Source organism: Zonotrichia albicollis, chromosome 3 (genome assembly GCF_047830755.1).
Source record: "Zonotrichia albicollis isolate bZonAlb1 chromosome 3, bZonAlb1.hap1, whole genome shotgun sequence".
In the NCBI taxonomy this organism is placed as follows: Eukaryota; Metazoa; Chordata; class Aves; order Passeriformes; family Passerellidae; genus Zonotrichia; species Zonotrichia albicollis.
In genome coordinates, this window is record NC_133821.1 from 101,645,814 (window position 1) to 101,661,347 (window position 15,534).

At 36.7% G+C, this 15,534-nt stretch overlaps 1 protein-coding gene across 7 annotated transcripts in view; it reads left to right on the forward strand.

Annotated features, from left to right (window-relative positions):
• Window positions 1-15,534, forward strand: part of SNX14 (sorting nexin 14) — a 47,734-nt gene that overhangs the window by 14,286 nt on the left and 17,914 nt on the right. For 4 of the 7 annotated variants that reach the window (XM_074538297.1, XM_074538296.1, XM_074538298.1 and 1 more), the window contains exons 7-16: window positions 2,259-2,343; window positions 4,577-4,733; window positions 5,010-5,085; window positions 5,929-5,973; window positions 6,058-6,138; window positions 6,283-6,397; window positions 6,794-6,949; window positions 7,237-7,361; window positions 8,421-8,479; window positions 12,035-12,061. In XM_074538297.1, the coding sequence (XP_074394398.1) occupies window positions 2,259-2,343; window positions 4,577-4,733; window positions 5,010-5,085; window positions 5,929-5,973; window positions 6,058-6,138; window positions 6,283-6,397; window positions 6,794-6,949; window positions 7,237-7,361; window positions 8,421-8,479; window positions 12,035-12,061 (926 nt within the window). The remainder of the gene's footprint in view (window positions 1-2,258; window positions 2,344-4,576; window positions 4,734-5,009; window positions 5,086-5,928; window positions 5,974-6,057; window positions 6,139-6,282; window positions 6,398-6,793; window positions 6,950-7,236; window positions 7,362-8,420; window positions 8,480-12,034; window positions 12,062-15,534) is intronic. The other 3 variants (XM_074538301.1, XM_074538300.1, XM_074538299.1) reach the window with 1 other exon arrangement.

Genomic DNA, 15,534 nt, shown 5'->3' on the forward strand with positions numbered 1-15,534 from the left:
TAAATGTAGTGTCTTCAGTTCTCTGGGTAGGCAGTGTGTGCAACAAACAATCAAGCCAGTATTAAGCACTGTCAGGGGACCTACAAAATAGAGTTAATCACAGAAATGCATATGTTGAGGAGAAATTAATCATCATCAGTTGAAAAATAAAATAGTTGTATACCTTGCCAAACAGCTGTACTCTGTTTTGGATTTATTATTAAATGCTTGAAAGCAATAGTTCTAGCTAATAGAGATAAAATGTTTAAATTAAGGAAGAATTGTGTGAGAAAACACAGGCTTTTTTTCATTTTTTAGATTATATCTTTATATTTTTTTTTGCCAAAGAATATTCTACTTTTGAATTGAGACTTAAAATTACAAATTGCTTTAATGGAAGGAATCCTTTTGTTTTCTGTTTAAAGCTGCCTAGGTCAAAGCATGGTTGTTGAATTAAATTAGAAGCACTTCCGGCCAGTCAGCTCTAATATGCTGAAATACTTCAAATCTGGATTTTCCTTGCTGTGGCCATTGCTGGATTGGCTATGGATTTTGAAGGGAAAGGGAAATGTTATACCACACCTTTTCATGGTGTAGTACAGATAACCCTGCATCTGATGGAAGTATTTGACAAAAGTTCACAGTGTCTACTGCAGAGTTGATAACAATTTCCTTGACTGTACTCTTTGAGTCACCTCTGCAGGAAGAAACACTTCCCTATCTTTATATGCCATAGGAAACTCTTAATTTGTAGAAATTACTGTTGGAATGTGAGGCACAAAAGACAGGATTTTCCATTGATAAGCAGAAGCTTGTCCTTTTCTGCTTGTAAACAGGAGCTGACCTTACTTTTAGGCAGCTCCAGTCAATTGTGCTGGCTTGTTGGGGCTGGCCAGGTCAGGTCATAGCTGTGCACCTCAAATATTATAGGGGAGTGTGCAGGAATATGCAATATTCTCCTTGTACAATTGAATAAAAAACCACCAACTTTTCTCTTGGCTCTGGTGGCCTTTACAATTGCATTGCCTCTTCCTTGTCTGGCAAGATGCTGTATCAAGGAGGGATTCCTCCATTAGGAAAGAAACTTGTGTGGAATTCCTAGTTTTTGAACACTTACAGGCGCATGGTTTTGCATCTGTAAGGTGTCTCGTTTAAAATAAAGAGTATGCAAAGTGAAAATCACCTTCTAGATGAGTTTCTGTAAAAACTTGCAGGTGATAAAGAGTTCCTTGAAACTGTACAGGCTGGGGACTGACTGGGTTGAGGGAGAAGCTGTGCTTGCTGCAAAGAACCTGGGCCCATAGTAGGCTGTGAGCTGAATATGAGCCATCAGTGGCAGCTTAAAACACCAACAGCATCTTGGGCTGTAGTGACAGGAGCAGATAAAATCAAGGAAGTGATTGTCTGCCTTCACTGGATGCTCTTTGGATGGCATGTAGGATACTAATCCAGTTTTGGACACTTTACAAGAAAGTGGAGCAGGTTCAAGGAGAGGGCCACCCAGATGATTGGGGCTGGAGGAGGTGACTGTGTTCAACCCAGGAGGCTTTCAGGACCAGCTGGATACAGCCATGAGCACCATGATCAGAGCCTGTTTGGAGCAGGGCCAAGACAACACAAAGTCATTTGTGCTTGAATTGTTCTCCTTCCATTTTTATAGCCACCAAAGAAAATAGAAATGCAGGACCCTAATACAATCCTTTATTAAATCAGACATGTTTTTTGTTTGGCTTATGATCACATGGTTTTGGTTTTGGCACTAATGGTCTTTTGACTGTGTAACTCAAATTCTCTTTTGGTTCTGCCATCACATGAGGGGTGATATTTTTTCTGCCTGTATGTAGGAAGGTTTCTCTTTGGTTTTAGTCCTTGTGGACACAACTGTAGAGTGTTAAGGCATGCAAGTGTTAGAAGTAGAGCATAGTTAACTTGATTCCTTTTGTTGGTGGTCAAATTGTCCCATGGAGCTGGGCTTCAGCTCCTGTGACTCAAAAGTCACACTGCCTTGTTTTATTTATTGCAATGAAAAAATCATAGTGGGAATGAGTTGGCAATAAATGTGTTAACTGTGTTGTTTATGGCATTTTGTTCTGTGTGTTTTTATATACCTTGGACACTGTCAGCTCACCTAGATAATTTTCGATTATTTCTTAATGGTTCATTTTATGATTCAAACCACAGCATATAAGCAAATTACTGTTTGATGGTTGTCTGTAATAAATTTTTTTGGGGGGAAGGGGATAGAACAGTTTTGGTTTGATTTTGAAATTATTCTTTAGGTGGACATTCCAACGGTTGTAACAAAGAAGATGCTCAAGGCAGCAATGAAACACATTGAAGTAATAGCCAAGGCCAGGCAAAAAGGTAATGTCAAGACTTAATATGTTGACAGTTTCAAAGGCCAGGTATGAATATTCTTTTATGCATGTTTGAGATTATATTACTTTGTCTTCTTATCCTTATGGCCTCTTTTTTAAAAAATGAGATTTGCGTTTTTCTTCTGGTGGGTGCGAAGGCAAATAGGGGAAAAGTACATAATTGTATTCTCTGTTTTGATTTTTATTACCTCAATAAAAATACAAAATTTCTCTCTCTGTACAGGGGTGAACAGGAATATGGGTTTTGTCTATTTAGAGCAATCAAGATCATTTAGGAATGCTTCTTGAAGTTTTTCCTTTATGTTCCAGACAAGCAGTTGTAGATGAAGGGATTTGTACATCTGTGCACTGTACCTCAAAGCTCTTATAGATAGAATGATTTGAAATCTGCATTAGTGAAGTTGTAATATGTTGAAAAGCCATGGAGAGACTTTGAGCAAAAAGTCTCATAAAAGCATATTTGTTATCCAAGATAAGAGTATCTTCACAAGCCTAATGTAAAAATTGTATTTAAACTGCACATAGAAGAAATAGTTGGAAGCACTTGCTGTTGTTATTATTTTTCCACTGGCTGTGTTCCACAGTGCTGTATCTACTAAATGTGGTTTCATTCAGTTTTTAAGTGTTGATGTTTACTTTAACTGGAGTCATGAACTTGTCTTCTTTCCCTCCAAATGTCTGCTTGATATCCATAAATACATGTCATTGGTCCTGTGAGTAGTGTTAATGATTAAGATGAGTAATGAGACATAGTTTAATCATGTTGGATGTCTTTCATGGCACAACAGCAATTTCAAGACAGATAATCTTGAAGTGCTGTTTATGCCAAATTTCATGTTTCCTTTGATTTCTACCAAGGAGTTGGAAACACTTTCTTTAGCAGTAAAGAACTGTATTTTAAATGTACAACATTGTAAATATAGCCATTTTTTCTCAGTATTAAAAAAAAAAAGGCTTGTTTCCTAAGGGTAGATATGTGAAGCAGCAACTGAAAATTACTTTTAGTAGCACTTTCTAGTAAACATTGCTAAAGCAGCCATCACAGTACATGGTTCAGAGGTAGCTTTCAGACCCTGCTTTGGTTGCTAGTTGAGCCTAGCCTTTTCTCCTTATTTTCTAAATCCTTTTCAAGTGGATTGCTTTTAGGAGGTATTTCCTTTTCTCCTGCTCTTGTTACCCTTACCTCTCTTAATAAGTCCTATTTGCACAGACACCTCCACAATTCATTACCTGCCCTCGCTAGAGGCTGCATTCCTTCTCTCTGCTTTTAGTGACACCACCTAGGCAGATTTACCAGGTGATGTATATTCCTGCATCCCCTCTGCCAGCTGATACCACTCGTGGGTTTTGGCTGTGAAAGCCAAGCCAGCAGGCGTCTCTCATTTGCTGGGAATAAGCTTTAACTTTGAGGGTAGCTGAGGAATATATTACATACCTCACTATGCCTGGTGGTGGTGTTGGCATGAGGCTGTGCCACATTGCTAGTTCAGCTAGGTGTGATTTATAGCAGCTCACTTCTTGCCTTTGAAGTGATCTGAAGAAAAGTAACATTGTTGCTTCTAATTAATATCTATGGTTTTAATCTGATAAAAAGATATTCTTTCAAATCCACCGTAATTTAAGAGGCAGTACTCTAGCAGATCCTCCTGCACATTTTGGCTTGATTCACCCTGTGTTTAAAATGTATGCTCCTTCACATTTGTTTTTAAGTGTTCTAAGGAGGAAACAGATACTACAGGATTGAGTAAAAGTTTACGTTGATTTCAAATTGTGTCATAGGCCAAAAAAATTGGAGATCATGAAGAAGGTCAGGAAAACTGCAATTAGAGGCAGACTTTGCACGATGCAGTTTTTTTGAGAATCCAGATGCTGAGTTTTTATATTTAGTTTATATGTGTATATAAACTGAATGTATAAATAAAAGTTTATATTATTTTATATATATTTATATATAATGATAAATGAGAAAGCATTCTGGATACTGTGCAAACTGCAGTTGTTTGGTGAAGGAATTCTTATTTCAGTGTGAGGTTTTATTTTTACACAGCATGGCTTCAAAGTCTAAGCCAAGGTTCTTTCATAAAATTTCAACATTTTATCCCTTTGGCAGTTGTGTGTGTACCACAAATACTAACTTTTTAGCTCAAACAACCAATTATCTTTTGTTTACCAGTAAGAAAAAGCTGAATCAACTCTGTAATGCTGTTTTTTACTTTCAGTAAAAAATGCGGAATTTTTGCAGCAAGCTGCTTTAGAAGAATATGGACCAGAACTGCATGTTGCTTTGAGAAGCCGAAGAGATGAACTTCACTACTTGAGAAAACTTACTGAACTTCTTTTTCCTTATATTTTGCCCCCAAAGTCAACAGAGTGCAGGTATATAAATTACTTAGAATTGTGTTTAAAGTGTTTCCATATTATGTAGTACAATCATTTTGGAAAGTGAAAGAATGAACTTCACAGTCACCTTCTCTGTTACCCCTTTTTTATTTTATTTTTTTGGATTTGTCTTTAAAATAGCTTGCTTATGGTATTATTAAATCCTAAAATATTTCCCAGTAGTTTATGACAGAATTGGAAACTTCACTTAGGAATTTATGTAATGTAATATTGCTTTGGATTTTTATTTTCTTTCTTCTATTTTCTTTTCAGATCCCTGGCCCTTCTGATTAGAGAGATTCTCCCTGGTTCAGTTTTCCTTCCCTCAATGGATTTCTTAGCTGACCCTGTAAGACTTTGGAGCACAAGAATAATCTTAATTTATTTAAAATTACTGTTTACCTACTAAGTATGTTGTGATAAAGCAAATTATGTGCAATGATTTACTTGCTGTGCATTTTGACTAGATAAAAGAAAAAGAAATCTTGTGGCCAATTGTTTTGCTTGTTCATATGAATTAACTCACTGAACTGACTGAAATAACAGTATTGGTGTGGTCCCTTGAGAATGCATTTTTCAGTGAAGGATTACAGCTGCTGTCAAATGGGAGGATGCTGTGCTAAATGTAAACATCTACAAGTTGCTATTGCTACATTTAAAAAGGGCTTGATTACTTAGACTCTAGCTCTGTGGATCTTTATAGCAGTCTTAGTAACCAGCAGTTTTTTGCAGCTTTATTGAAATCAATTTATTTCCCTTAATTCTGCAAATCAGAAAGCATTTATTTCTGAAGCTGCAACACTGCCATCCTTGTTTTCATATATGCATGTATTTTAATAGGCAGAATGACAGTGCTTATGCAGGCATCACCTGGCTGCAAACAGAAAGTACTGTAGGATGGAAGTATTACTAGTTTGTTAGATCTGCACTTAGAGTAAAAGCACCTTGGAGGCCTTTCTTCCACTGGGTAAAGAATATTTCTGTGCAGGTCTTTTCAGAAATTCCCTGACTTGTAAAAACTTGAGACCATTGAAGGTCAGTTCTCAAACGTGTATTGCCAGGCTTTGCTTTTTTAAAAGTATTAATATACTCACGTTTAAACTTGGGTAAAACATAGCATTGAAATTATTTTAATCTATTTTGTTGAGTTTCTTTAACAATATTCTTATTTATTGTGCTGTGTTTCTTGCAGGATACTGTCAACCATTTACTGCTGATCTTCATTGATGATAGTCCAGTGAGTACTGACAAAGTTAAACCAGTGGCATTTTGATCACCCATGAAAGCAGCTTTCTTACCCAGTTGTCATTTTTTTCTGCAGCCTGAGATAGCAACTGAGCCTACTTCTTCATTGGTTCCATTCCTTCAGAAATTTGCCGAGCCAAGAAATAAAAAACCATCTGTAAGCAAAGGCAGCATTTATTTCCTTTCCTGTTTTGAACAAGTGTTTTACTTTACCTGCTGATTTTGTTCTACAGCTCTTTGTGTTATTTATGTGCTGACTGCAAGTTTGAAAGTTGGCTGACTGCCTTTTTAACCTACTCAGGTACTGAAACTGGAGCTAAAGGAGATCAGAGATCAGCAGGACCTTTTATTTCGGTTTATGAACTTCCTGAAACAGGAAGGGGCTGTCCATGTGCTGCAGTTCTGCCTGGCTGTGGGTAAGATTACAGTGTGCTGATGTTACTTGATGATATGGAAATCATTCAGTCATTCTGATGGAACACTGCAATTTGCATCTGGGTAATTTAGGAAGAAAAAATCATTCATATTCCAGGAACAGGCTCATGAACTTATCCTTTCTGTGATAAGGAATAATTTCTTCTAATTGCAATATATTTTTAGTAATAACTTTATAAACAGATCTGAATTATAGTTAATAAGAAGGCAACTGCCTTATTACCTCAGATTTTGAGATGTCTTATGTTTCTTTTAATTTTGAAGTTTTGCAAATTACTTACCTGCTGGAAAATTAGTTGATGTTATAGGGTGCTTCAGGATGTTATTTGTTTGCCAAGTTCATCAAGAAATGCGTTTTTCTTTCCTTTATTTCTCAGAGGAATTCAATGACCGAATTTTGAGACCAGAACTATCAGATACTGAAAAGATGTCTCTTCATGACGAAGTACAGAAAATTTATAAAACCTACTGTTTGGATGAAAGCATTGACAAGATTAGATTTGACCCTTTCATTGTGGAAGAGATTCAAAGAAGTAAGTTGGAATTCGAAAGGAATAATGTACATTGAAATTCAAACAACATTCTGTAATAAAGTGAAAAGAAGTTTTGCTGAATATCATCAAACTTTTTTTTGCCATTTTTAAAAATTATTACTGTGCTATATTGTGCTTAATCCTTGTTTTGTCAATTTATTTACATTTTTATTTATAAAACTTGGAGTAGCTTGCAAAATAACCACAAACTCTGACCAGGAGAAACCATAAAATTTATATGCCTTATGTATATCTCTCTCTATTCATACTTAAATTTTTTTTGATAGTTGCTGAAGGTCCATATAAGGATGTTGTGAAACTTCAGACTATGCGGTGTCTGTTTGAAGCTTATGAGCACGTCCTGTCTCTGCTCGAGAATGTTTTTACTCCCATGTTCTGTCACAGTGATGAGGTAAGCATGAAAGATTGGAAGGGTAGTCTTAAAAGTGAGATTGTTTTTTTTTTAGGATATGCTATTTACAACAGTCACATGTATGTGGAACTGAAAAATACGGCTTCATTTTCCCCTTCAGTTGACGTTCTAGAGCTGGACCATTCTCAGTAGGAAAATAAAATTCATTCTAATCCAACCCATAATCACAGAATAAAAGGAAAACTTCATGTTTTTGATGTAACAATTTGTGTGTATCACAGCTGTTCCAAAATCCTCTCCACCCTGTCTTTATGATTGCAAATTTGGTGCAAAAATAATCTGCCTGATAGGTGTGGACTCAATCTCTGTATTTACTTTTAATAATGTAACGATATTTAAAGATACAAAAGTTGTATTTAGGTTTTTTCAGCATTATGCATTCCTGCAGCTAAAAGTCTGATGTTTGTTTTCAAGAAGATCACTCAATGCAATTTACAAGGTATTTAAGATTGTTGTGAGATTGGTTGCTAAATGCCACCTTAAGAATTCCCTGCGTTGTGTTGATTTTATCTGCCTAAGGCCTTCTAGTAGGACACACTTTATTCACAGGGGTGAGTCTGAATTCATGTTCCTTTCAGAAGTTTGTGTGTAAGTCAGGTGGTGTGTTAAGCTTCTTGCATTTATTTGAGGCAGAATATATTGATTTTTCCAGGATACTTGACTTATTTGGCATTAATAAAAAGAACATTTCTTAAAAATGGTTTTGATGGTCATCTCTCACATGATAGATGTAATGCTTCAAAGGCTTGATTATTTAACAAGGAGGAGACGTGGATTTTGGTGCTTAATTTAATTTTTATTTCTGCTTTGTGGTTTTAATCTCATGATTATGTAAGGTTAAGTAAGTAGTCATAGTCTCATGTATTGATGATTATTGCATGGTCTGTCCTTTTCCAGATTAAAATTCTAATTGCTAGATTATGGTCAGTTTGGATTTTCCTTCCATTCTCATTTCCTGAATTTTGCAATATTGTTGCACAGTAGCCTTTACCTCAATTAATCCAGTGTTTCCTTTGGTACCTTATCTGTCTGCTACAGTACTTCAGACACCTTTTGAGAGGAGCAGAGTCCCCAACCCGCAATTCAAAGTTTAACAGGTAGGTATGGTAGAGATTTTAAGTGGTTTTCTTTGATTTTTAATTTAAAACATCAAAATATTAAACTGTAAGAATTTTGTTATTACCTGATATTAATTTGACTAAGTTTTTAGCTCTACTTTTTTGTTTTTAAATGAACAAATTACATACTAAAGATGCACGCATATTATACAAGACGTCTCTTCTCTTGAAGTATTTTACATTCAGGAATTTAGAGTGTGATTTAGACCTCAACATTTGAGAAGAGGGAAGGAAAAAAAAAAGCAGTGAGAATGAGATTATGTGAAAATCAAGTGGTAATTTAATTGGCTGTGTATATGTAGTAGCATTTTAGTGGTGCCAAGCTGTATCTTCTTCACATGTTATAGAGATAGGTACAGTATACCCATGCCAGACCAGCCTGGTTATTTGATGGGAATCTCTTCTTACTGTGACAAGGAGGGTTTGCCACTTCTCCTAGATCAAATGTGTTTTCTGTTCCCCCACTCCATGACAGAAGTGCAGCATCAGAAGCCTTCTTTCTGGGCTTGGGCCTCCTTACTTAGGGTCCAGACCCCCTTCAGGCTCCTTACAGCCTGTGGAGGAGAAGAGCCTCTCCTGTGGTGGGGATGGGTGATCTTCCACTGTGGCTTGGGCTAGGTTGATAAACCTTGAGGTCTCAGAATTTCTTGTGTTTCACTTTATGTTGGATGGCTCTGACAGTCGTGGACTAGCCTGACTGAATTTCTCTTACAGCCTGGCCAAAAGAAGGGAAAACATCAGTGAGACAATCTTTAATTTGGATAGGCTTTCTTTCTTCATATGAAGTAAGATCCATGGTACTCTGGAAAATGCTAATGCTTGTCCTCTTCTAGAGGAGCAGCAAGGAGCAACAGTCATTCACTTAACCTTTTCTGCTTTCATTTGAGTTACACCTGACAGTAAACTCCTGTTTCTCAGCCCACTGTGAGATTTGTATTATTGGCACATACCTTTGTTCCCTGCTTCTATTCTTCAAAAATGGGATGATTGTTGTCTTTATTATGTCTCCATGGGTGACATCTTTTATGTAGTCTTTATAGTTTTTGTAGGTCCAGGACTGGAGCTTTGGTGTAGTGCTGTCTCATAGTGGTGCTGGCAAACTTGTGTGTCTTAACAAAGAGGCATGGGATGAAGGCAGCTAACCCAAACTGCATCCTTCCCTACACAGTACTCCTTGTAGGGTGACCTTAAAGACACTTCAGCTTCTTTTGAGGATGGCTCTGGGGTTTCACCTAGACCTTTAAATCTGCCTTCTGCTTTCTTCCTCCAAATTATTCATGTCAGAGATTAGAAGTATTCTGTCATACTTTTCTTAAATCTAGTTAAAATATGAAAACATGTAGGTAACGTCTGGTGCTTGGCTTTTAAAAACAGAAAGGGGGAAGTTACAGGCCATTGCTGCCTGGAGTTTCTGAAATGCATCTCTGGCTACAAAATAAACAAGTTTTGGCAGCTGTTGCAGCGTATTCTCAAACAGCATCCATAGCTTTATTGAAAATGTATCTGGTTTACATTTTAGAACAATTTGAATGCTCTCAGTTTATATGCTGATTTACAGTACAAGATACTGTGTGTTCCAGAAGTGGTGCCTCAGTGATTATTTCCATGAAACTATCTTGCAAGTAGTTTGCCTGTTGCTTTGGAATTTCCCTCTGCAGAATTGTGTACAGTCACTTCCCAGAGGGTGGGGAAAAATCAAGGTTTCTCACAGAATTTTTCCAGATGTTATTCCATTTATTTTGTCCTGCCTTATCTTTCTTATTCTATCATTAGTTCCACTTGAAAATAATTACATGCAAAGAGATGAGTTTTGTTTCCCATATTTTTGATGTGCTTTGCTATGGGTACTGTGTGTGTATTGCTTAGATACTGCTGGTTAAAAAACCAGATCAAGTAAGTATGAAACCCCAGTGGAATGTGCATGAGGGTGGTGTGTTGAAACATTTCCCTTATTGCAAGACAAGAAAATTAGAGTTTCTAGAAAATACAGGTGGAAAAGTAGGAAGAAGTGACATCTGTGTAATTTTTGGTTTGAATCACTTCTTTGAACTGTACAGAACAATCATAGCTTTTTGCAGACAGGACAAATAATGTGCTATAAAAACTGCAAAGGCAATAGGTGGGCAGTGCCAAGGGTTTCTGGAGTGTAAAGAAGTCACATTGAGGTTGTTCTGACAACTTGATAGCTAACTGTGGTTGTCATGAGTTTTAACTCTGTAACTGATGTTTTTTACCTAATATTTAATATATGTGGCCTGTGATAACTGATGTTTTGAGTTCTAGTTCTGCCAACTTCATTTGGGTAGCATGGAAGAGACAAGAAGAATTCCCTCTCCTTCTCTCACATTTATGTATTTATAACACATTGCTACAGTACTTAAATGTAGTCTGTGTTGAAAGGCTTACAAAGAAAGAGAAGCTGTTATGTAGTATGAATTCTCAGATTTTTGTATTTCTGCATATCTGTCTTGATTTTCTACATACAAAAACCACTAATAGAAATAGACACACTCTGGTGTCTCATATTAAATAGCAGTGAAATGAAATAATTTTTTTTGTTAAAGGACCATGCAGAAAAGATACTAACAATTTCAGGGAGTGGTTAGGAGAAAAACCCATGGAATTAAGTCTGTGAAAAGTTCTATGCCATGTAATAGTCATCATCATTTCTAATCTGCTAGGTTATATTTCCAGTTTCACAGTTTACACAGCCAAAGGCAATATAAGATGTCTTCCAATCAGATCCTTCTGTAAAACAAAATCTAAAAATTTAATGTTTTTATCTCATACTAGTTTGTCCAGAATTCAGTAGCTCCAATAAATTAAAATCCTGTGTGTGGTGACATTGTTTATAGTTAATTCATTTAAACATCTTGATTGGAATTACCTGGTTGATGTCTGAGGCTTTGGTTCTACGTACCAGGTTATGGAGAATGTAAAAAATGCATGACAGCTCTTTATTTGTGAAATACAAATATTAAAAAGCTTAACTTTTAATAGTGGCTCTTACTATACCTAATACATATATTATACTGTATATATATATATTATACTCTATTATATATGTATATACTGTACAGAGAGGGAGAGAGCATGTGTTATTACACAAGGTGTACACAGCCTTTTCATTGTATTGCCCAAATTAACTTGATTCCTATATGACTTCTGAATATAGGTAGGAGGAAAAGTTAGCTGGCTATTTGGCACTACAGATAACTCTAAGAATGGAAGTTGTTCTCCATTAATTTGTGGTTGCTTGTGCTGAATCTCCTGAAAGTTTCAATATCTGATGGTTCAAATCCAAAGGTGATGATGAGATGATACTGTTCGCATTTCACTTTCTTGGGATTCTAGGTCAGGAACTCCTAATTGTACTACCTCTTTTCTTAACCTGTGGTGATGGTCAGACCCTTTTCAATTTTTTTGGAATAGGTCAGTCAGATTTGGTTTGGTTTGGGTTCTTTTGTTGTTTGGCTTTGTTTTATTTTGATTTCCTGCTGGGCTCTGAGGTAATTTATTTGCCTGTTGTTGCAGAAGTAGCCTGAGTTTGGATGACTTACGGTAAGTCTATCTAACACTCAATAAATGTTGTGTGTTAGCTATGCTGCATCTCTCATGACTTCATCATACAACCTTTGTAACAGTAATTAACTGTTCATTTTATTTGTAAAAGACACTAATGTCTTCTCTGGTCTGAGGTGCATTGCTCCTCACAAAAAGCTTTACTCCCCAGTGTTTAGAAATTGCTTGATCACTAATTTCACGTTTGCATTACATTAATATTGTTTGTTGTACATTAACTCTTTGCTTGTCATTTGTTTTGAAATATATTTCCAGAGCTTGAAACATTTTTTTTCTTGTGACTGGTAACTGCTCCAAAATTTCCTTTGCTCCATGTCATATTGTTATCCACTTAGGTGCTTGTTTTATCTTGCAAGCTGTGTGATCTGGAGTGATCATTGTCTAACATCACTTGCAAATATAACCAGTTTATGATTTTTAAGCACTCAAACCCAACAGCTGTGACTGTTACAGGTTTGATGACAACATATGCTAGTTTTTATAATTTGCTGTAGGTAGTATATGACCACTCATTAATGCCTTAGTAGCTGTCCAGTGGTTTGTTTTCTCATTAATCATGCCTCTTTAAATACATGGTATCCAAACTCACAAAACAATCTTTTCCTCATGGACTTTTCCTTAGAATTTACCAGAGGGATAAGTATGACATAGTTTGCTCATATTAGTCTTGAGGAGAAATTTTTCAATTTTTCAAGCTAAGAATCAAGGTAATTAGATGCTTTTATATTTTATGTGCCAGTTCAGCATGTTGAGCTATAACTTGCTTGATTGTTGAGGAATGAGGAGTTCTTGAGTTATAAATGCAGCTCATTGATTTTCAAGTGCAGCATTTCTCCTGACTGTGTGTAGGGAGTTTAGTCAGCCAAAGGAAATGGTAATATGACTTCACATGCATGTTGGTATCTGCCTTGTCTGATATATACAACTGGTCTGGTCCTTCTTGACCCAGAGAGGCTCACAGCATCATTCTTCAGCCGCACAGCCCTGGCTCATCACCTGCCAGGGTCTGTTCAGTGCACTGGATGAGGCAGGCATCCTGTGGGAAAATGATTTTGCAGCCATCCAGGACTGAAGAATGTCACAGTGCACAGTGGACTTCTTTAGTCTGCAATTCCCTGTTACAGAGTAAACGATAATTGTAATTTTTTTAATGTTAGGTATGTGTTACTTTTGGAATGTCTGAAAAAAATAAGTGTTCCAAGCTCTTGCTGTCACATCATTCTTCAGGAATGTTGGAGCTTGTAGACTCTGCACAGAGGGCCCTCTTGAGAAAGCAACTATAGAATGATGGTATAATAATGCTATTATATGGATTAGCACTAGAGGGAGTGAATTAATTTTCCATCAAGTTTTGGATGTATATACATTTGTTGACAGGTCTTAAAAAAAGTCTTGTCTCTGTTCTAAACTGGCTACCTCCTGTCATCTTTGGTCCTTCTTGTCTTGAACCTGCCCCTGTCCTAGTCCCATCTTTCCTTCTACCTAGTCTCAAGGTCTTTTTCTATTTCTGCTTAGCCAGTGAATCTGTTAGATTTTCATCATGATACCTTTTGTATATATATTTTTTATTGTTCCATTTCTTTGAAGTGTCAAGTCATCCTGTTGTCAGTCCATCCATCTTTGGTAACATCCACACATTTCTTTTCCATGCTCATCTAATGTGATTTGTAATCAAGGGTTTTTGCCAAACCAGTCCTGTGTTCTCTCCATATATAATGGAGAGTGTCTGTGTACGCTCTCATTCACTTGTTTGTTCTGAATTTGTCACTTCTTGTGAAGAGATTCCCCTTCTTGTTTGTTACTTGATACTTGTCCAGTTCAGTGATTGCTTTTTATTCACATGGTGTAGTCCATGGGCTCTGTGTTGGGGCTGGAAGGGTTGGTTCCTGGCTGCCAGGTTGAGTTCTGGCTGCATACAGTTCACAGGGGAATGCTGCTTTCACCTGCAGCATGCTCAGTGTGGGGAAGAACTGGTTTGAGACTGGAGTTCTGTCAAATCACTGATCTTGTGCAATCAATGTTTTTTGCTCAAACTCTTGAGAACTGCACTAGTTTTCAGAGGAATTATGAAAATTCCCTTCAAGGTTAAGCCAGAGGTCTGAAATACCAGCCTTCCAGAAAAGCTAGTTTTGTCTGATGAAGGTTTGTGTTTTCTAGCCCAGTGTTGAAGCACTTGAACAAGATTCAGGCAGGGTCCCCTATGTGAAACAGCTCAGTTCAGCACAGTAACATGTAGTAGGAGTTGTTCAAGAATGGAGTAAGATTTTTCAAATATGGATTTAGATTGCAAGCAGCCATGCGACCTTGTCATTGCATAGACAAGACAATCAAGATAGATGGTGCCAGTATACTTTGGAGCTGATGATTAGATGAGATAGAAAAAGCAAAAAAATTGGGAAAACAGTGGGTTATTTATGCAATTTCAGTCATGTACACAGTCTGTGTAAGATTGTAAACAGGAAGGTGGTTAGGAACATGCATGTACATGCTTGGAGTCAGCAGCTGGTGTTGTCTGCATGGTTTTATGAGTGATGAATGTGCTTTACCTGCTGATTGCTGCAGTTCTCTTTGTAATCCCTTCCAGAAGTCCATAGTTTCTTGTTTTAAAAGGAAAAAGAAACAAGATTGTTTGTCCTCCAAAGTACTAGTTGTGCATCTAATAGCAATCTATAAATTGGTTTTGAATGTTTGATTCTGAGGTTCCCTGTATTGATTTTTAACTTGTCTTTCAACTGTATATATTAAATCACCATAAGGATCCTCAGGCTGATTCTGTATTCAACAGAAACATTTTCCTTTCCAAAATTGCTAGTATTTCTATGCAAGAAATAATCTTCAGTGTCAGGACTTTTGTAAGGGCATAAGAATGATAAAAAATCTGTTCTGTCAGTGAGGAGTGTGCTTGCTGCCCAAGTATTTGTGTATTTTTTAGTCCCATACCTGGTTTGTCGGCGTTTGGACGCTTTGTCATAAGTGGCGAGACTTTAAAAACTCTTCATCTTTCGGTCAGACTGGCTCTTCAAAGCAGGATTCCTCAGTTGCATCTGTTTTCTCTCATGCTTAGTCTTGCTCCTTGCATGCTCCTTTTATCTGTCTCTACTGCTTAAAAACTGAAGTCTATCTTGAATGATATGTGCTTGTAAAATTCCATTTAAAAAAATGCATCTACACTTGGTAGAAGGATAAATATTTAAATACAAGTACAAGGAAAAGGACAAAGTTAATGACCTACTTGATGTGCATGCCTTTAGCAATACCCCAGTTTCTGCTGTCAAAACAAAGTTGCTTTACGTAGCTAATTGTTTATTCTGTGTCATCAATTACTAGGATACTATTTTGAGAGTTTACTTATGGTTAAGCATATGGGAATCCTGTGTCTCTTAAAAAGTGTAATCAAGAAAGTCTGGTGGTTGATCAGAGAACAGATATACCATAAATGAATTTTAAAGAAG